The 23931-nt window shown below is 32.2% G+C and overlaps 1 protein-coding gene across 1 annotated transcript; it reads left to right on the forward strand.

The window, feature by feature from the left end:
• The first annotated feature begins 953 nt into the window (after nucleotides 1–953).
• Nucleotides 954–23095, forward strand: LOC134692889 (RNA polymerase II subunit A C-terminal domain phosphatase SSU72-like). The gene is made up of 5 exons (XM_063553508.1): nucleotides 954–1222; nucleotides 3561–3704; nucleotides 12574–12713; nucleotides 13463–13581; nucleotides 20238–23095. Exons 1-5 carry the CDS (start codon nucleotides 1146–1148, stop codon nucleotides 20337–20339), a joined length of 582 nt encoding a protein of 193 aa, XP_063409578.1. The 5' UTR covers nucleotides 954–1145; the 3' UTR covers nucleotides 20340–23095.
• The last annotated feature ends 836 nt before the right edge of the window (nucleotides 23096–23931 follow it).

The raw sequence follows: 23931 nt of genomic DNA on the forward strand, positions 1-23931 counted from the left end.
GCAGCAAGTAAGTACATTATTTACAAGAACTGCATGTACATTTTTCCGAAAAACACCAGGTGGAGATAAAATTTTTGAACTGGCCAAAAGTTGATAAGCTCCTTGCCTCATTTGGCAAGGAGTTCCAGAGTTTTGCTGCCTCATAACTAAAGTTTTTCTTACCATACCTTGTTGTTTTTGGCCGTGGTATATCTGCTATGCCTTTGTACCTGAAGTTATATGAATTTTCTTTAATATTTACTAAATTATGTAGGAATTCTGGACTTGATTTATTTGTTATTTTGTATGTCTCTAATGCCATGGTTCTCAATCTTCTGATTTTTAGTGCTGGTAGCTTAGATTGTTCAAGAAGTGTATTGTAAGAATTTGTGTAGTCGTCATAATTATGTATAAATAAATAATTATGTAACCGAAACTAATATTCCAAGGGTAAATTAAACGCGATTACTGAAAGTAAGTCCAAATTTATTTTTCGCTGCTTCATTGTTCATTTATTTTCACACAATCTTCTGATGAGAAGCGCTTAACGGAAAATGAGAATCGGTGCCCACTGAATCATCAAAAAAGACAAAATAAAATTATTGAAACTTGATTTGACTTTCAAACCGAAATTAAGAGCCTGCATGTCCGACCCGTTGAAGATGTCAGAACATGTTACTAGTTCTGAATTTGCTTAAACATGTTGCATTGATGATGACAAATATTTTATTATTACATAATTTATAAGTTATCCAGCATACCACCATGATAGAGGTAAAATAGAGAAAAATAATGATATATTTTGTTTTTGCAAATGTACGTGAACAAATTTCTGAACAATTTTTAAAACATGATAGATTATCAAACCGTCAAACGACGTCACACACATAAACAGCAGAAGAAAAAGAACATGTTTTTTATTATTGCAAGAATTCGTTTTGCAATTGAAAATATGTAAAATTATGCCCACATCCGACATCCGGTTAAAATAAACGGAACTGTTGATGAAAATCTCTCGTATTCAATCATCAGTAATCTGCACATTTTAAGGGTTGATTTTGTCTCTTTTGTTTCTTGATTTCGTTCTCTTTCATAGCTCATACACTTACATTCTGCTTTCTCGTATTATACAAAGTTTTAACGAGAAAAGCCTAAGGAACTGAACAATGGGCGTAGAAATGAGAGTCGCTGTTGTCTGTTCGAGTAATCAAAACAGAAGTATGGAAGCTCATAGCTTTTTAAGGTGAGACTTAGAAGCGGCAGATAAGGGAATTATAACAAACACCAATCTATTCACGGTTTTGACCCGAAAAAGGTTGCTTTGTTGACATATGGGGGTCAAGGTCAGAAGTAAGGGAGGTAATTCGTTCTGTTATTGTCAAGATGCAATTAGTATCTATACTATATAGTATTCAGACATGATTTTCACTACAACAAATGAAATACATTATAATCAGGAGCTATACTCTTCACTAAAGAGCTAAAATCAAAGAATAACAACCACAAACTTTGAATTTTAGTATGACAACTGCTAGTCCAAATAATAGACCACTTTCAAGTTCATCCGTCACCGGCAAAAACTCGTCAATTATGCACGCCTTAATGTCATTTACCAGATAGAGGGTGTCGCCTGTATCCCTGCACTATTTACGTTCATCAAGCGTCTTAGTGATCGTCTGTGCAGTATTAACTAGAAATAATGGTTGCTCTGTAGGTACTTACTGTCAATTCCCTAATGACAGCAGTGTTGATTGTCAATTTTGAGGATTCAATTTGCCGAATAATTCGTATAATATAGAATAATAGTTTTTCAACCACTCGCTCAACATTGGAAGGGAAGTGACGACGCCCCTAAACACACAAATGACGCTGATAAAAGCCGTATAATTGACGGATGAACTCGAAAGTGGTCTATTATGACATCTTGAAGGCTAATATGAGGCAGGCATATGCATTACCTGTGAATTCATATAAAAAAATTATTAAAAATGATTTGATGTTGAATTCCTTCCTATATTTGTTGATATGTTGATAAATTATATATACATTTTATTTAAAGTCTCGTGATGATGTAAACAAGATCAGAAACGGAAGTAGATCTGAAAAAAAAAGTTAACGATTTTGAGTTCATCAATAGAATGAAAAATTTCGGGAAATTTTCCTGACCTTTTTTTGTGTTAATATTGATTTATCTACTGTAATTGGGGACTTCGTCCCCATATTACATTTACATGTATATTTTTTTTTTCTTTGATGCCATACATTGACTTTAAAATAGCCTTCCAAGACGTCATATCTATTTGGACTAGACAACTGCTACACCAATAAAAGTTTAAATAATTCCTTAATTAGCCGATCTCTTGATTTTTGTTCGTAAAGAATGAGTTGTCTGCCAGTTTTTGAGAACACTGATATATTCATATAGGGCATAGTCAGGATGAGAGAGTGTACATTGTACTAGACAGACAAGCTATAGCCGAGTCTGATTTTTAACGTGATGCAGGAAAACATGTCACCCTGTCCTGCCAAATTATTCTGACTCCTGGCTAACCAGTCTTTGCTTTTACTTCTAGCAGAGATGGAGCAAAAACCAATTTTAAAGTCTTTGGTTTTGACCGGCAGGATTTTAACCTGATGATCTCTTGCACTCTCTGTGCACAGGCACTTGTTTCTATCCATTGGAAGAACCACTATCAACGTATATTTACGTAAATATACGTTGATAGTGGTTCTTCCAATGGATAGAAACAAGTGCCTGTGTCTCTGTGACACACTACTATGAGTATACAATGTAGCATCAAATGCTTTCACCTGTTAGCTCAACATGTGTTGGAAGACTTCAAGTAATTGATAACAATGCCTACATTTTGGTCGCATGGCAGATTTAAATAGCTACATGTACCACATCCAAGGAATAGCATACATGTACTTTTCAATGTCTGTGTTTGTTTCAAGCTGTGTACATGAATTTGTGACTAGTTACATTGTACATTGTACCTGTACCTAGGGACACTCCGACATAATGTTTTTGTTCTGCAACTGTCCATCTGTCTGTCCTGTTTCAGGTTATTTGGTCATATTACATTGTAGTTTATGAAGTATTTGATTTTCAATCAACTTGAAACTTAAAACATGTACATTATTATGTTTCCTATGATGTGATTTTTGTGTTTAAGATTGCATGAAATGCGATCAAAAACCTATGTTACTGACTTGATATCTAGATGACATCCAAGACTTATCACTACCTTTTTGATGCTCAAAATATAGTGCATTGATCATAACATTCTATACATCCTATCCATGAAGTGGGTCTCAATTGGGTCTAAGCGTGATGTGGAATGGTGATTTTTTTTAAGCGTGACATGTGAAGCATGAACACATGTTTCATACATGTATTACTAGCATGACTAGTATATTTTCTAATTTGTGTTTAGTGGCAATCTGATTGTTTGGATTTGATATACAATGTTCATTGTATACTAATAAAATATCTTGCATTATACATGTACATGTATATAAATTAATGACGTGCACGTATATGTGATATATTTGTTTCATTATTTTCCTTTATTTTTCAGTAAGAGAGGATACAGAGTGAGGTCATTTGGAACAGGAAACCAGGTGAAGTTACCAGGTCCCTCTTTAGATAAACCAAACATCTATGATTTCAACACAACATACGATGAAATGTACAAAGATCTCCTACGTAAAGATCCGGAACTGTATCCCTCAACTTCCTAATAACTACTTCAAATTTGGAGTATGAATAGATTGATATCAATATTCATTAAGGAGCATTCCATTAAAATGAATGTGGATTAGGGAAGTTTTTTTTGTTCTTAGGGAAATTCTGAAAAAAAATTAAATTGCTTTTTACCTCCATGTTCATTTTAATGGAATAGCCATTACCATGATTACAAACATACAAGTTCTATCTAACTCTGGGTGATTTTGACTCGAAACATTTGCAGGTACATGTAAGTATACATTGATACATATGAAGATTAATTTTTTTATTTAAAGATTTTTTTCTTCCAAAAAATCTCACAATTCAACAAAGCATTCCATCCATTTTTTTTATAATTTGCATTGATAACTACTTTTATGTATTGTACATGTATGTACGTTAATTATTTATTATCTTTTTCAGAAATAAACACATTGTTTATTGATAAATGGTTTGTACTTTGTTTTTAATGTGTACTGTAACATGATTGAAAGCTAGTATACATAAACGAATAATTCACTAATTGTTTTTAGTTCTATTTCATAAGTAATCATGAAATAGTTTCGAACTATTATTTGACAGAACACAATATTTGAAAATTTGTAATTGTCTGCTGGTGATTTCAAAAATAAAAATGGTGGGATATTTTCAAAATCACAATATACATGATATATGAGAGTGAACTTTTTTTTTAAAAGTTTCGTACAATTGAACAAGCACATTTCTAACTGTTTTGCACATGAGGTCATACGGATTGAAAAAAAATTGTAAAAGGGAGATAATTTTAGTACACTTTAAAATTCTCCACACATCTCAGAAATTACAAGGGGTACAATCAAAATCATGTGATGGATATACACACACCGGAAGTTAGAGTTGATCTCGCCGCTTGAAAGGTTAGTAGTTGCATTTTCTTGTTTATATCAATTAAATTTTGATTAATAAGTTGGCACACCGATTGTCGGATAGTATGTTGCTTTAAAATACACAATTGTTTTTGCAAGAAAGCGTGCAGTTATTGCAAACACTTCGACACAGTTATCTGGTGAAATTTTGGAACTGTGTCGAAGTGTTAGCATTAACTGCACGCTTTCCAGCAAGGATAATTGTGTATTTCAAAACTAGATAGTATCCGACATTCGGTGCACTACCTTATTTATTAAATTTTATTGATATAAACAAGTAAATACGACTACTTACCTTTCAAGCGGTGTACTTGACTTTTACTTCCGGTGTGTGTATATCCATCAAGTGATTTTGATTGTACCCCTTGAATTAAGCATGTGGATAATGAAGAATACAAAATCAAATTACATCATTTAAGGTTTTTTTATAAGTTTTAACTAATGTGAATTCATTTATTTCATGGGTATCAATTTTCGTGGATTGAGAAACACTTCCATATTTGTGGATATTTGATTTCATGGATTTGCTAATTTGTGCACACAAAGCCATAGAGATTTGTAATTCGTGGAACATTTCAATTGGGTTCGCTTGTACCTACGAATCCAACAAAAAATGATATCCAACCAATAATAATGAATCCACAGTATATAGGATTTTATTTTTAATTTGAAAGATGTTTGTCCCATCTTTACTCCTACCTTTAGGGATTTTTTTTTCACTTCATTATTTTTCTGTTGTCAATAATTTATTTATTCAAAGGAGGGGTGGGTCATATATAATTAAGTTATTCACCAGCAGACAATAACTAATTTTCAAATAAACAATAATAAATTAGGAAATAGGTTTGAAAATGTCTTCTGTGTTTATAAGGTTTTGGTATTGGTATGTTGGCTTCAGTTGCACCTTAGCATCTTGTATCATTTTATTTGACCATGGAATGTAAGTTTGAAGGAAGAAGTTTTGTTTTGAGGTCATACTACCTTTGTTGTGGCTTTGGAATCTCTATTCAGGCTAATTATGTTTCTTGTTGAATTCTGGATAGAAAGATTAGTATTTTGAACAAATTCCTGTATAGCTTTGAACATCAGTATGAAGATGTTCATTGCAGAAAAAAGTTCTCAAAATGAAATGACACCCTATGAATTGGTGTGGTCGAATCTTTTAAAAATATGCTATGAAGCTTGGATAGGAAAGATATATGTAATTAGGCTGAATTTCTCTTACCAATTTTCAATCATATTGACAAATTCTGACCACTGAATATGTAAAAAACAGCTTTAGATATATGTGAATTGGACAACAATATGAGAACTATAACTCAAAGACACAAGAGGTCAACATGTGGTCTTCAACAATAGACCTGCACATGTGTGTATATACCAGTATTGTGGATTCATTTATTTTCATGAGTACCAGTTTTTCTGGATTGATGAAAAGATACATTGATTTACATGGATATTCAATTTTGTTGTTTTTCAAAGTCATACAAGACTAGAAAATTTGTAATTTTGTGAAAAATTTAATTTTGTCATTCACTTTAACCAAATCCACAAAAACGACATCTCATGAATACTAAAGAATCCATAGTAGTACATTTATAGAAGTTGATCTCAAGTCAATGGGTAAAAATCTAGAAAAAAACCATATGGAGATCACCATACAATCTTCAATAATAAACAATATTCTATTATCAAATATGGGTCTTGTTAAGCCATATATTAACATCTCTAGGAGTGAATTCATTTCGACTAAGTATGGCTAAAATAAATTAAAGATGCTTGTTGCAAATAAGTAACTAGTCCTGGATGAAGTTAGTTACATGTTTGTGCCAGCCACCTGTTCTTCAAAACAGATTGACACACAGCTGATTTGGGTGGACTCAAATTTAGCGACCAAATTGTCACATGATCAAAAGCTTTCAAGTTGATAGTTTACAATGGATTCATTTATTTTTGTGGGTATCAATTTTCGTGGATTGAACAAAACTTCAACTTTCAGTTTTGTTGATATATGATTTCGTGGTTTTGTCAAAGACTACATATAACCTTATCAAATGCCTCTGAACACTTATTTCGTGGTTCATCTGTTCCCATGAAATCCACGAAAATTGGTATCAAACGAATAATAATGAATCCACAGTATGAGTTTATTTCTTTGATAGGAGATCAAGATTTCAATATTTTAGGTATCTAGTTGTCCTGAACATGCATGAAATATTTGCCACTGGACATTTAGCCAGCTTAGCAAACAACAATCAATCATTCATTGACATAGGTTGCCATTTTGGCCAACCAGCTTTATAATAGAATTGTATCCCACTGCTACTTAAGGTATGTGGGAAATTCATATTACAAAGCTATAGCACATACGTTGGCTGTGTCTTTTAGAACTATCCCATTATAAATTTTTGGGGAAAAGTGTTAATGGAAGAAGTTGTACTGAAATACTGAAAATCAAATATGATGCTGATGGAAGCCTACATCAATCCACCTGACTGACTGGCAGATCTGTTGATGAAACACTGAGAGAAGGAAGAATGGTTGATGGCATGGTTCAGATGTCCATAAACTGGTCTCCATAGAAACAGATGTTTTGCAGTTTTCAAGCATTTCAAAGTATCATAATTGACTTCCTTTTAATGTAAACATGTATTTTTTCATCAAAGTCAAATAGTATTTTATGGAAAATAAGTCAATGGAACATAGAGTTATATTTAAAATATTTCATGATGGAAATTATGATGCTTTGAATATGCAGCAATTTAATTGGTTGGTTCAGGGCCATTTTTTCTGGCTACCATAGCAACCAACCAGTTAGGTTGTAACAGGTAGGTCAGATTGGTGCAATAAACCAGTCAACACATTTAAAGCAACACAGGCTACCAAAAAACAAAATTTGACACTTCATGAAAGAAATTGACAAAAAATACTGAAAACAAACAATAAACACCATTACAGTCCGTAAGTCACATGCAAAATACAGTCAATTTGTCTCATGAACATACAGAATACAGTTAATAAGTTGCATAATCATATAAAATAGTCAATTTCACATTTACAAACATAATACAATCAATAAGTCGATTAACATACAAAATATAGTGGATCAGTCATATTAACACAATACAGTCGATAAGTCCCATTAACATACAGAATACAGTCGATTAGTTCCATTATCAAACTAAAATAGTTAATAAGTCGTCCATAAAGAATAGTCAATAAGTTGCATGCAAAAAACAGTCATCTTGTATCGGACATGCAGAATACAGTCAATCAGTCATAAGCATACAAAACAAACCGTTATATTAACTTCCAGAACACAGTCAAAATGTTGCATGCAAAATACGGTCAGTCTTCTGGACATATCTATACCGTCAATAAGTCACATTAACATACAAAATACAGTCAATCAGTCTCATAAACATACAGAATACAAGCAAAATACAGATAACAAGTTGCATTAACACATGGTCAATAAATTGCATTAACATTCAAAATACAGGAGTCATATTAGCATTCAGAATAAATTCAATTGACATACACAATTCAATCAATAAGTTGAGCCAACTCTTAATATTTCATATTTTTGTAATTCTATATATAAATTGCCTTAATAAAATACAAGCTTTAAGCAACACCAACAGTAAACACAATTATTTATGAATCTGGTTAATATGTTCCACCAACCAACAAGGCAGTTTATAAGTTGGACCAAAAATATACAGTCAAAAGTTAATGCCTGTAGAATTCAGTAAATTAGTTGCACCATCAGGACACAATTAAAAAGTTAAAACCAAATAGATACAGACAAGATGTGCATAATTTTAAAGAATACTTTCAATAAATCTAAACTACATGGACGACAACAGTAGTCTTATGGTAAGGTGCTTAATTTGAGAGGGAGGTTGTCTATTTAGTCCCCAGCTTGGTCAAATTAATAACTTGAAAATTGGATTTTGCTTCTTTCCTTAAGCAAATGGCATTTGGGAAGCAAAGAATTTCAGCTCACAGTATGAAATGTGTCCTGTGAGATGACATCTCCCCCCGCCCAACCAAAAAAGTCTGTGTCTGGGGAGTAAATCTATAGAGTAACTTTGAATGATTTACCACTGGTGGTTAACTTGCTAAAGTGGGGGTATCCATTGGTCTTGTGTTGGATACACAAGTATGCAGCAAGGCTCTGTCAGAATTAGGACATACTTGTATTTAAAGCCTCCTGTGCCACATTTTCCGTTTAGAATCCTTTCAACAACTCTTAAAAGAGTGTATGGGGCCTATTGTAAGTGTGAAAATCTGTTCCTTACCACTAAACTCTTTTTCCAGTGGTTATTTCAACTTTTATCTTGAACTGTGTCTATGACAGGACCTTCCTTTCGTATATGCTTTTTGTCCTCATCCTGAACATGCATGAAATATTTGCCACTGAACAATAAGCAGCTTCTAATCAATTCTGGGACTTACCTTTGTCAACTTTAATAAATAATTAAATTTGAGTTTGTAATAAATATTGAACAGTCCCCCAGATCAACTCTCTGAGCAGGATTTTATGATATGAAATAACAAATCATAATGTAATCAAGTCAATCAATAAACCTCCACGCTGTAATCAAGTCAACCAGTAAGTTTCACACTAATCAAGTCAACTAGTAAACCTTCACACTGTAATCAAGTCAACCAGTAAACATTCATACTACTCAAGTTGACCAGTAAACTTTCATACTGTAATCAAGTCAACCAGTCAATTTTCACACTTAACTAGTAAACATTCACACTTTAATCAAGTCAAACAGTAAACTTTCACACTGTAATCAAGTCAAACAGTAAACTTTCACACTGTAATCAAGTCAACCAGTCAATATTATCACTATTCAAGTGGACGCTTTTATACCTTCATTCTGTAATCAAGTCAACCAATAAACTTTCACACTGTAATCAAGTCAACCAGTAAACATTCACACTAATCATCTCATTCAGTCAACATTCACACATCAATTCAATTAGTAAACATTCACACTGTAATCTAGTCAACCAGTACCAGTAAACTTTCACACTAATTATGTCATTCAGTCAGCATTCACACTAATCAAGTCGGCCAATAAACATTCTCACTGTAATCAAGTCAACTAGTAAACATTCACACTGATCAAGTCCACCAGTAAACATTCTCACTGCTGTAATCGAGTCAACCAGTAAACATAAACATTGTAATCAAGTCAAATAATAAACTTTCACACTGTAATCAAGTCAACTTGAAAACATTCACACTGAAATCAAGTCAACCAGTAAACATTCACACAGTAATCAAGTCAACCATATAACATTCACATCATATATAATCACTTCGACCTGTGAACATTAACACTAATTAATTCAACCAGTAAACATTCAAATTGTAATCAAGTCAACCAGTAAACATTCACACTGTAATCAAGTCAACCAGTAAATATTCACACTTATCAAGTCAACCAGAAAACATTCACACTGTTATCAAGTCAATCAGTAAACATTCATACTGTTATCAACCAGTTAACATTCACACTGTAATCGAGTCAACCAGTAAACATTCACACTGTAATCAAGTCAACCAGTAAACATTTACACTGTAATCAAGTCAATCAGTAAACATTCACACTAATCAAGTCAACCACTGATAATTCACACAGAAATCAAGTCAACCAGTAAACATTTACACTGTAATCAAGTCAACCAGTAAACATTCACACTTGTCAAGTCAACCAGTAAACATTCACACTAATCAATTCAACCAGTAAACATTCCCACTGTAATCAAGTCAAACAGTAAACATTCACACCAATCAAGTCAACCAGTAAACATTCACACTGTAATCAAGTCAACCAGTAAACATTCACACTGTAATCAAGTCAACCAGTAAATATTCACACTTATCAATTCAACCAGTAAACATTCACACTGTAATCAATTCAACCAGTAAACATTCACACTATAATCAAGTCACCAGTTAACATTCACTCTAATCAAGTCAACCAGTAAACATTCACACTGTAATCAAGTCACCAGTTAACATTCACTCTAATCAATTCAACCAGTAAACATTCACACTGTATTTAAGTCAACACATAAATTTTCACATTGTAATTGATTCAACGAGTAAACATTCACAATGTTATCAAGTCAACGAGTAAACATTCACACTGTTATCAAGTCATCCCAGTAAACATTAACACTTATCAACCAGTAAACATTCACACTGTTATCAACCAGTAAACATTCACACAGTTTTCAACCAGTAAACATTTACACTGATATCAACCAGTAAATATTCACACTAATCAAGTCAACCAGTAAACATTCACATTGAAATTAAGTCAACCAGTAAACATTCACACTGTAATCAAGGCAACCAGTAAACATTCCATTTGTTATCAACCAGTAAACATTCACACTGTAATCAAGTCAACATTCACACTGTAATCAAGTCAACCAGTCAACATTCACACAAATCAAGTCAACCAGTAAACATACACACTGTTGTCAAGTCAACCGGTAAACATTCACACTGTTATCAATTCAACCAGTAAACATTCACACTGTAATCAAGTCAACCAGTAAACATTCACACTGTAATCAAGTCAACCAGTAAACATTCACACTATGATCAAGTCACCAGTAAACATTCACACTATGATCAAGTCACCAGTAAACATTCACAGTTATTAAGTCAACCAGTAAAAATTCACAGTAATTAAGTCAACCAGTAAACATTCACACTATAATCAAGTCAACCAGTAAACATTCACACTATAATCAAGTCACCAGTAAACATTCACACTATAATCAAGTCACCAGAAAACATTCACACTTATCAACCAGTAAAAATTCACACTATAATCAAGTCCCAGTAAAAATTAACACAGTAATTAAGTCAACCAGTAAAAATTCACACTATAATCAAGTCACCAGTAAACATTCACACTATAATCAAGTCACCAGTAAAAATTCACACAGTAATTAAGTCAACCAGTAAACATTCACACTATAATCAAGTCAACCAGTAAACATACACACTGTAATCAAGTCACCAGTAAACATTCACACTATAATCAAGTCATCAGTAAAAATTCACACAGTAATTAAGTCAACCAGTAAACACTCACACTATAATCAAGTCACCAGTAAACATTCACACTGTAATCAAGTCAACCAGTAAACATTCCCACTGTAATCAATTCAACCAGTAAACATTCACACTGTTATCAAGTCAACCAGTCAACATTCACACTGTAAGCAAGTCAACCAGTAAACACTCACACTGTAATCAAGTCAACCACTTAACATTCAAACTGCAGCTTTTTTTACTTTGTGCATTGATAAAATTTGTGCAATATATCATCACATTTTACAACTGCTCATGCAACATGGGAAGGAAGTGATGATGCCCCTAAGCAAACAAATGATGTTCACTCAAATCCAAGTTTTTGATGGAAGTTCAACAAACTCAAAAGTGGTATATTCATGCACTCACTAAAAATCAAACAGTATTTGATTCATACAAGCAAATCACATGAACAACACAAAATGTATTTATACACAAAAACATTTTGAAACAGAAAACAATTGTATGCATACTGTTCTAAACTCTCATAGCTATTCACTTTACAGCAAAAAAATCTGAAAATAGAACAATTACCAAATAACGTTATCATTATGTTTGACATATTCTTAATTTTCAGTTTCTCTCAAAAGATGATGTAATGAGAGGGTATAAGAGTAAGGCTTAGAAGTTATAGACCCTAGTATTTGTACAGAAACTTAGTTACCACATCCATGTTGACCATATGTACTGAAGCAAGTATTTAAACTGTGGTATGTAATTATTGATGATAAAAAGATTCTACTATAAGTGTATTATATTTAATTAATAAAATTAGCCTGACACCTCATATTACAAACCAAGAGTTTCCTTAACTAGCTCCTTAGATATACACAGAATGGTATTCTACATATGTTGGACAGGAACCGTAGAATCAAACCCAAGCCTGAGAGATTCCAGTCGTGTAAAGATAAGTTTGAAGTTGTTATAACCTGTGAAGAGAGAGTCTATGACCAGCTTCTGGAAGGTAAATATTTTACATATCATTCTTCACCATTTGCCCCAGGCCTTCCAGCCCAGTATTTGGCATGTTAAAATGTCTACTAGCGGCCAATATTATCTATGCAAAATTTTGTTTAAAAATGTGTTTGGCCTGCAACTGTCAATAATACATTTTGAATAGATTTTCATTCTTTATCTTCTCTCTATTTTGGTGTACAGGGATATTTGATTTCATTGTTTTGCCAACATCTCCAAGCATTCAGAATGTTTCCCATAGAAAATTTGTAATACATTGATCATTTAAATTCTTTGATAATCTGTACCCGTGAAATGCACATACAACGTTTTGTCAAGTTGAATTAACCAGTAAAAAGGAAAAAAAATATATTCTCGTGATACAAACAAACAGTGCTAATGTTCAATAAAGATTTTTTATAGATTATACTACGCATCTATTCTATAAGAAGATGTGGTATGAGTCTAAGCATTAAAAGAGATGTACAGACACCATGTAAGGGTTAAATCTGGTATTTTACCCTAGCACATGATTAATCTAACTGGTTATAATTTAGGGATGTATGGTATGATTGCCTATGAGACCAATTGATGTAGATATAAGCAACTAGATCATGTCAATTTAGTACCCAGCTTGGTGTTTTCACACACTTTTATGTATGTAATATTTGCTATGTACTCTAATAATACACTATTCAATCAAATGTAATTTAATGGTTACTCACATAATATAATAGACATTTTTTAATATCTTGGCAGATATGAAAACTCGAGAAAAAGATGACATGAATCCAGTCCACATCATAAATATTGATATACAGGATAATCATGAAGAGGCTACCATTGGGGCATTTCTTATATGTGATCTGGTTTCCATGGTAAGTAAATGTTGAGGCTTTAAAAAGGGACTACTCAAATGGCCATCACTCAAGAGGCATGCAGTAGGGTTAAATGTGGTATTTGGCTGTGTGTCCAATTGTTTTAATTTAATGTAAAAAATATTATTTGCCAAATTGGCTTTACAAGTAAAAAATAAGTTTTAAAACTACAAAACCTAATGGGAGATAACTCAAAAGAGAATGGAAATAGAATATTTGTCAAATAAAACTAGCTGTTCAAGTGAAGAATATATGTTCAAGTTAGAAATACATTACCAAATGGGAGATAACTCTAAATAGAATAAAATAGAATCTTTGCTTAACTAGCTCTACAAATAAAGAATACATGTACATGTAAAAAATACATGACCAAATGGGAGATAACTCTGGATAGAATAAAATGGATATTAGCCAATCTGGCTGTAAAAGTGGAGAATACATGTACAAGTTAGAAGTACATGACCAAATGGAAGATAACTAAAAATAGAATAAAAAAGAATATTTGCCTTACTTGCTGTACTAGTGATAAATACATGAACAAGTTAAAAATACATTACCAATTAGGAGATAACTGGAAATAGAATAAAATAGAATATTTGCCAAACTTGCTGTACAAGTCATAAATACATGTACAAGTTCAAACATACATTACTAAATGGGAGGTAACTCTTAATAGAATAAAATAGAATATTAGCCAATTTGGCTGTACAAGTGAAGAATACATGTACAAGTTAGAAATACATGACCAAAAGGGAGATAATTCTAACCATTTTAACATAAAAAAAAATGATCATGTATCCACAATTGATAAAAAGGACTTTGTATAACTTAATAATACTTTATTTTCTGATAAAAAAAACTTTGTCTACACATGAAATTTGGCCATTATTGATTTGAAGATATAAATCATTTAAAAAATCCTGAAAACCTAGAAAATTTCTCTTAACAAAATTTAAAGCGAATCATTATTATAAATAATTAGGGAAGCATGGTCACATGATGTGTAAATATCCAATCAGACTTGTGTCATAGATCAAACTTGTTCATTCAGTGTATGTTTAAATATTTTTATTCAAATAAAACTGAGAATGGAAATGGGTAATGTGTCAAAGAGACAGCAACCTGACCACAGAAGAGACAACAACAGAATGTCTTTTTGATCGAGTTTAGCTATTTCAATTGATATTTCATAGTGCATCTTTTTATGTTGTAATGTTACACTACTGTCCAGGTTAGGTTGAAGGTTGATGCCTATTAAGACGTTAAAACAAGCTGCATTTGTATGCACCTGGTCCAAGTCAGGATCCCTTTTTAGCTCACCTGGCCCAAAGGGCCAAGTGAGCTTTTCTCATCAAAAATCTTCTCCTCTGAAACTACTGGGCCAAATTAAACCAAAGTTGGCCACAATCATCATTTGGCTATCTAGTTTAAAAATTGTGTGGCGTGACCCGGCCAACCAACCAAGATGGCCGCCACAGCTAAAAATAGAATGTAGGGGTAAAATGCAGTTTTTGGCTTATAACTCAGAAACCAAACAGCAATAATGTTCAGCAAAGTAAGATCTACAAATAAGTCAACATGATCAAAATGATCAGTTGACCCCTATAAGGAGTTATTGCCCTTAATAGTAATTTTTTACCAATTTTTGGTAAATTTTGTAATCTTTTACAAAAATCATCTCCTATGAAACTTCTGGGCCAAATTAAACCAAACTTGGCCACAATCATCATTGGGGTATTTAGTTTTAAAAATGTGTGGCGTGACCTGGCCTTCCAACCAAGATGGCCACCACAGCTAAAAATAGAACATAGGGGTAAAATGCAGTTTTTGGCTTATAACTAAAAAACCAAAGCATTGAGAGCAAATCTGACATGGGTAAAATTGTTTATCAGGTCAAAATCTATCTGCTCTAAAATATTTAGATGAATAGGACAACCCTTTGTTGGGTTGCCGGCCCTGAATTGGTAATTTTAAGGAAATTTTGTCTGTTTTCGCTCATTATCTTGAAAATTATTATAGATAGAGATAAACTGTAAACAGCAATAGTGTTCAGCAAAGTAAAATCTACAAATAAGTCGACATGATCAAAATGGTCAGTTGACCCCTTAAAGAGTTATTGCCCTTAATAGTAATTTTTTACCAATTTTTCGTAAATTTTATAATCTTTTACAAAAATCTTCTTCTCTGAAACTACTAGACCAAGTTTAACCAAACTTAGCTACAATCATTATTAGGGTATCTAGTTTTAAAAATGTGTGCGATGACCCGGCCAACCAACAAAGATGGCCGCCATAGCTAAAAATAGAACATAGGAGTAAAATGTAGATTTTGGCTTATAACTCTGAAACCAAAGCATTTAAAGCAAATTAAACAAGGGGTTAACTTGTTTATTTAGTAAATATCTATCTGCAGGGCTCACGCTACCAGGCGAAGTGGGCGAAGAAGTCGCTTTCCCGACCGTCACTTCGCTTTACCTGACCCCCAAAAGCGAAAAGAAGTCGCCCTGTTCTTGACGATACTCGCTTTCAGTCGCTTCCGTCATCGGACATTTTCAATTTTTACCAAGTTGATGAAACATCAATTTTTTTTATTGATATTAAAGAAATTTAGACATAAACGATTCATTATCTTAAGAAAAGAGGTTGAAGCATTGTCTTTGAAGTCTGTAGCAGGTTATTTGATAAAAATACAACTTGTTATCACTTCGTGCATTTCCACTTGTTCCGGTGCTTGTTATTCGAAAACGTACATCAACCTATATTTCGGCGGCAAAATAAGTTTGTTTCTTCATTTAAACGTGATACAAGTTGCCTCCAGTAAGTGTTTAATCCATTTATTGCATTAAAAACGTAATGTTCCCTTCCAAATAACTTGTCAAACATCGTTTATTTTTGTAAATTTTCTTGCATTCGTCCGCCATTGACCGCCTTTGACCGATTACTGTTACTGTTACTGTTACTGGTATGTTCCTCCTATCTAAGGAGCACTCCCGAAGGATAAGAATATGAATATTTACATGTATATGAATATTTACAGGGACCCATTAGTAGCACCATTACCCATATATAAAAGTCATCACTCTATACACAAGTTTTATGCCCTGATTACTAACGACACATTCTCAATATATACAATGTCTTTCACTTTAGATTGTCATTCTGATGTTAAGCATAATGCTCTTGTATATTTGATAAATTTGCAATCCGATCAAGCCTTAGTCTGATTCAATAAAGTTCGTTTTATATGAAGACTGTAACATAATGTTCTTGTAATAGCTTCAATATCTTTACAGATTGATTTCTTCAGTTTGAATAGTTCTTTAAACTTTGTTGCTGATGGATTAAGAATAAATAGTACAAGCAATCCTTGTTTCTCTACTCTGTTGAATGTTCCAACTGGTGTGTTGTTCTTCATGTAGGATTTAAGAACCGACAAATGTTTATCTCTCTCTATCTTTAATGCAGTACATGTTATCAGAAAGTGGTGGGTATCTTCACGGCTAGTTTCACATAGTAGGCACTTGTCACTTTCTCGACCTCTTGTGAATTTTTCTCTGTCTGATTGTAATGTGTAAGTTCTTGTGATTAACCTTGCTTTAATTTCGGCTTTTTCTAAACTACGGATCTCAACCGGACCAGCTATGACCAAAATCCGTACTTTTACAATAATTACTACGGACGCACGGATGGAACAGCTGACAGAAGAATATTGATCCCAAAGGGGAAAATTACGTATTCCACACAAATTAAAAGACTTTTGGTTACATCTAATTGATTGGTGTATATAATTCTCTATATTTTTTATGGATTGTTTCAAACTATTGATTAAAGTTGTTTAACTCTGAGACTATCATAACTTTTATACTATTATCAATATATTATGGCCCAGCTTAATAACTTTTATTTTTTTTTTAATGAAAAACACAAGATAGTTTTGAATTAAATTGTAATTGATATATTATAATTTCTTTACCTTTTTAAGATAAAAAAATATTTTTTTTAGTGCTAGATACTAAATATTTAATTGGTAGTTTCTCACAAGAACCTGAGTAAAACTAACCAACTTTTAATTTGAAATGTTGCTTTAATTGTATACTCAGATATGAATTGAACATTATAAAAAGAACATTATTTACATATGACCCTTTATACTATATATGCTATAGTATAATCATAACATTGTAGCGCACCGCGCAAAAGAGCACTTCTCTTTCAAATCTCACCACTTCTCCCTATCAGTTTCAAAAAGAGAAGTCACTTCTCCCTATAATTCTGAAGTAGTGTGAGCCCTGATCTGCCCTGAAATTTTCAGAGATAGAGATAAACTGTAAACAGCAATAGTGTTCAGCAAACTAAGAACTACAAATAAGTCAACATGACCAAGATGGTCAGTTGACCCCTTAAGGAGTTATTGCCCTTTATAGTTAATTTTTAACAATTTTCATGAATTTGGTAAATTTTGGTATTTTTTCACAAAATATTTCCCTCCATAACTAAAGGGCCAAGTTTATTACAGATAGAGAAAAATTGTAAGTGGCAAGAATGATCAGTAAAGTATAATCTACAAACAAATCACCATCACCAAAGCACAATTTTGTCATGAATCCATCTGTTTCCTTTGTTTAATGTGCACATACACCATTGGTGTATATAATTCTCTATATTTTTTATGGATTGTTTCAAACTATTGATTAAAGTTGTTTAACTCTGAGACTATCATAACTTTTATACTATTATCAATATATTATGGCCCAGCTTAATAACTTTTATTTTTTTTTTAATGAAAAACACAAGATAGTTTTGAATTAAATTGTAATTGATATATTATAATTTCTTTACCTTTTTAAGATAAAAAAATATTTTTTTTAGTGCTAGATACTAAATATTTAATTGGTAGTTTCTCACAAGAACCTGAGTAAAACTAACCAACTTTTAATTTGAAATGTTGCTTTAATTGTATACTCAGATATGAATTGAACATTATAAAAAGAACATTATTTACATATGACCCTTTATACTATATATGCTATAGTATAATCATAACATTGTAGCGCACCGCGCAAAAGAGCACTTCTCTTTCAAATCTCACCACTTCTCCCTATCAGTTTCAAAAAGAGAAGTCACTTCTCCCTATAATTCTGAAGTAGTGTGAGCCCTGATCTGCCCTGAAATTTTCAGAGATAGAGATAAACTGTAAACAGCAATAGTGTTCAGCAAACTAAGAACTACAAATAAGTCAACATGACCAAGATGGTCAGTTGACCCCTTAAGGAGTTATTGCCCTTTATAGTTAATTTTTAACAATTTTCATGAATTTGGTAAATTTTGGTATTTTTTCACAAAATATTTCCCTCCATAACTAAAGGGCCAAGTTTATTACAGATAGAGAAAAATTGTAAGTGGCAAGAATGATCAGTAAAGTATAATCTACAAACAAATCACCATCACCAAAGCACAATTTTGTCATGAATCCATCTGTTTCCTTTGTTTAATGTGCACATACACCAAGGTGAGCGACAAAAGAGCCTTTAGTGTTCATTGGTTGTCATTTGTTGGTGTGGAACATAAGTGTTTCTCGTTTCTCATTTTTGTCGAGCCTTCGACTTTAGTTGAAAAAGCGAGACTAAGCGATCCTACTGTCCGTCGTCAGTGGCGTCCACAAATATTCACTCTGTGGTTTAAGTTTTTGAAATTTTAATAACTTTCTTAAACCATACTGGATTTCACCCAAACTTGGACAGAAGCTTGTTTATGATCATAAGATAGTATCCAGAAGTAAATTTTGTGAAAATAAAAGTCCATTTTTTCCGTATTTTTCTTATAAATGGACTTAGTTTTTCTGCGGGAAAACATTACATTCACTCTGTGGTTAAAGTTTTTAAAATTTTAATTACGTTCTAAAACTTTCCTTGGTTTGTACCAAACTTGGACAGAAGCTTGTTTATGATCATTAGATAGTATCCAGAAGTAAATTTTGTAAAACGATAAATCCATTTTTTCCGTATTTTACTTTGAATGGACTTAGATTTTCTGCCAGGAAACAACACATTCACTCTGTGGTTAAATTTTTTAAAAATTTGATAACTTTCTTATAATAAACCAAACATAGACAGAAGCTTGTTTATGATCAAAAGCTAGTATCTAGAAGGAAATTTGTGAATATTTTGTACCTGTGTATTTGTATTTTACTTATAAATGGACTTAGTTTTTCTTCCAGTTAACATTACATCCATAAAGTAAAGTTTTTAAAACATTTATTAGATTCATCCTGGATTTTAACCAAACTTGGACAGAAGCTTCTGGCAATCAAAAGATAGTACCAAGCGGAATAATTTTATTGATTTTTTCCCTCATTTTTGTTGAGCCTGCAATTTACAGCAAAAATAGGCGAGACACTGGGTTCTGCAGAACCCTTACAATTTTTTTGTTAGGATTAGACCATTGGGTTTCTTGTTTGAATTGTTTTATACTAGTCATTTGGGGGCCTTTTATACAAAATTGCTGTTTGGTAAGAGCCAAGGCTCTGTGTTGAAGGCCATACTTTGACCTATAATTGTTTACTTTTTATACATTGTAACTTGAATGAAGAAATGTTTCATTGGAACTCATACCACATCTTCTTATTTATATGACACATTTACTTTTATTCAATTTCAGTTGAGTGAGTCAGACGATCTGGATAACGACATTGATGAAATACTTCAGGACTTCGAGCCACGATGTCAAAGAACAATTTTGCATACAGTCAATTTCTACTGATACTTTGATCATAAGTATATACCATGTGCTTTCATCTATGTTGTATTTGTGAGCTTGTCAAATCTCTGCACAGATAGGAGAAGAAAATGTGAACAAAAGTTGATCACGTTATCGATGGTAGCCAGCTAGCTCCTTGCTTTTATATAAATCATAACTTGTGCACCAAATTTCAAAGACTTTTGTAAAGTTAAAATTAAGATATAAAAGAGTCTCATTTATTTAGAAAGCTAACATTTTCATTTGTGAAATCTATTACTTTTACAGAATTTAAATTTTGTGATTTCAAAGTCAGAACCTTTTATTGTCTTTGAATTAGTGCTCCTTTTCAACTTTACATTAGTCAAATTAGGCTTCTTATTGAAATTTTAAGAGATGAACTTGGCTTATGAAATAGGAACAAAAAACCAAAAACAAACAAAAGTTGAAAAAGGGATATTTATTTCAGATATACCCTTACATATTCTGGTATGAAATACATCTTGCAGGGTAATGATTCACTCTTCAGTTTTCATGTTTAATGTTATAAAGCTCCTGTATCTCCACTTAATAATATTATTCTTGTTACTATTAAGGAACTATTTCTGTATTTTGTTTTGTTCTTTGTGATTTTTTTTGTACAAACTACATGTATTGCCATCGTTTGCATAGCTCATAAAATAATTTTCCTTTTCTAATGGTCAAATAATGTGCATTATTTGGGAGAGGTTTTCCTTACATTTTGTATATAAACAAGAAATAAATGGGGAAAAAAACATTTGACATAAAGATGCCGTGCTGGACAGTCATCCTGTTTAATCTGTAAGCCTATACATTAAACATTAAGCAGTGACAAATGTTATGGCTGGGTCTTGATTTTGTATATGATTGTATAACTTTGTAATTATTGTAATCTGTTGCTTCATTTTGAGGATTGTTAATAACAGATATATAATTATGAACATGATGGATATGAAACTTTTATTTTCAGCTTTGCTGAATGTTTTAATTAGTTTCATAGTTACAGATCATGCAGTCCTTACTATAAAGCGCAGGTGCTTGGTAGGATCAGGGACAGTACTGAAAATAGTTTGTCTTACTGTGGATTCATTTAGTTTCTTGGGTACCAATTTTCATGGATAAAAAAAAAATAGGTTCCTAAATGTTTAAATTCCTGGCTTTGCCGAGGTCTGCATAAAAGCCTATAGAAAATTTGTCATTAGCTAACAATAAATTACATGTTTTAACTGTACCAACGAAATCCACCAAAATTGGTATCCAATAGGCAATAAACAAAAAAGAATCCACAGGATCTGAACCCCAATTGTAGCAAAATTGGGTAGAATTATGAGTTTAATGCGATCAGTGAGTATTTGCTTACAATGTGAATATAAATCATGAATCATTAAGACAGAAGTGTTACCTTAATATTTTTGTTGTTTTTGTTTTCAAGTTGGTAAAAAAATGAAGTGATCAAACTTTCAATGCTGTGTTTGAAAATTTTCTTGAATTTTAAATAATATTTATTATTTTGCATTTTGTAAATTTCGGATTAAAATTTAATTTTCTTTCTGCTAAGAAGAATAAGCCTTTACTTTTAATTCTGACTTTTTCTTTTTAAAGAAAAGTAAATTGTTGTTGCAAAGAATTTTACCTTTTTAATCATAAGTTTGGCACAAGAAATTCTATGAAATGTTTCAGTGATTGGTATTTTGAGCATCAGACATGACATATTTATTTTTCTAGAATCTTTAAACTGGTTACGAGTTAATTTTTTCTTTATAACAATGCAAGGCTTGTGCAGCTAATTTTTGAATTATTTCATTTTCTTTTCAATTTCGTTTTAAAAAAAAGTAGGAAACAGTTTTTAAAATTATTTTAACAAGAAATTTGTAAAGATACTCTAAAGTATTTTTCTGTACAAAAAAAATGTCTTGATATGTAACTTTTTGTCTGTATAGGGAAATTGTCCAAATATTTGTCAGTACAGGAAAATTGTCCACAATATTTGTCTGTATAGAAAGGTAATGGGTATCTTATTATTTGTCTGTACATGAAATTGTCAAAGTATTTGTCTGTACAGGAAAATTGTTTAATGTTGGTCTGTATAGAAGAGTAGCAGGTATCTTATTATTTGTCTTTACAGAGAATTGTAAATTGTATCTAAATATTTAAATTTGTTTTTGTATAGGAGTTTAGCCAAAAATTTGTTTGTACAGAACATTTGTCCAATTTTTTGTCTGTACATAAAGGTAACAGCTATTGTATTATTTGTTAGTTATTTCATATAATGCTGAGTTCACATGTAACTCCAATTCGATTCCCATTAACTAATTCGTATTAATTTATTTTGCATTGGAAACGTTCTACGCCCTGACGTCAATTCCAATTCAAATTGCAATGTGCGTCAAATCGCTTCACTGTCCAAAGGACGTTAGCTTTTAATTCGTATTAACAAAAACGTATTTCTAATGCCAATTGACTAATTTGAATCAATTCGAATTAAAAAAAGAAGATTGTGTGAACGCGATAAGCGAATTCAATTCAAACGTTTGTGTGAATGAGGAATAAGTGTTTTCATGTACAGAAACTTTGTCTAAATACTAGGTACTTTGTTGTAATTTTATATGATACAGAGACTATCTAAATATTTGTCTCTGCTGTAATTTTGAATGTTGAAAGGTAATATTTCCATTATAGCAAGGAAATCTGTTGATTGTTTATTGTTATTTTTGTAAAAGTAGGTCTGATAATGTCAATAAAATGATATAAAACATTGATTAATATTGTTTAGTATGTGCCAAAGGTATAGCAATAAGAATATATATGAGGGTAACAAGTAGCCATAAGCCAAAGTCAGATCTACAACTTTAATTAAAAAAACAACAACAACAAAATAATTTGAACCTAATGCACAAAATTACTTGCTTGCTGTTCTAAGTGTGCAAAGGTGCTGTGTTGAAGGCCGTTGACCTTTCATAGTTGGAACAGTGGTATACTAGTTCAACTTAGGGCTGTTCCAGAAAATACTATGTCCCCCCCAGGGACGGCACTTTTTTTTAACCCCCACCACCCATAGAAATAAAATTTAATTAGAACAGCACTCCCTTTGCATTTTGGAATTTCAAATACAACCACCCACATAATATTTAGAAAATTGCCTTGCCTGGGGGGGACATAGTATTTTCTGGAACTGCCCTTAAGAACAAACTATACAAAACAGTTGAAAAAGGCTTAACTCATCAGATGGACAGCACTTGCAATTAAATGACAGCTTATTGTCTGAAGTAATCTCATTAGGTATTTGTCTATCCCAAATTCATGTATTTGGTTTTGATGTTATATTTGTTATTCTCGTGGGATTTTGTCCGATGCTTGGTCTGTTTCTGTGTGCGTTACATTTCAGTGTTGTGTTGTCGTTCTCCTCTTATGTTTAATGCGTTTCCCTCGGTTTTAGTTTGTTACCCTGATTTTGTTTCTTGTCCATGGATTTATGAGTTTTGAACAGCGGTATACTACTGTTGCCTTTATTTACATTGATCATTGATAATGATGCGTTAATTTGTTACCTTGTAGTAAACAGACTTTTAACAAGCACTCATGCTAAGTAGAACAG

This window comes from Mytilus trossulus, chromosome 12 (assembly GCF_036588685.1).
Source record: "Mytilus trossulus isolate FHL-02 chromosome 12, PNRI_Mtr1.1.1.hap1, whole genome shotgun sequence".
NCBI classification, from domain to species: domain Eukaryota; kingdom Metazoa; phylum Mollusca; class Bivalvia; order Mytilida; family Mytilidae; genus Mytilus; species Mytilus trossulus.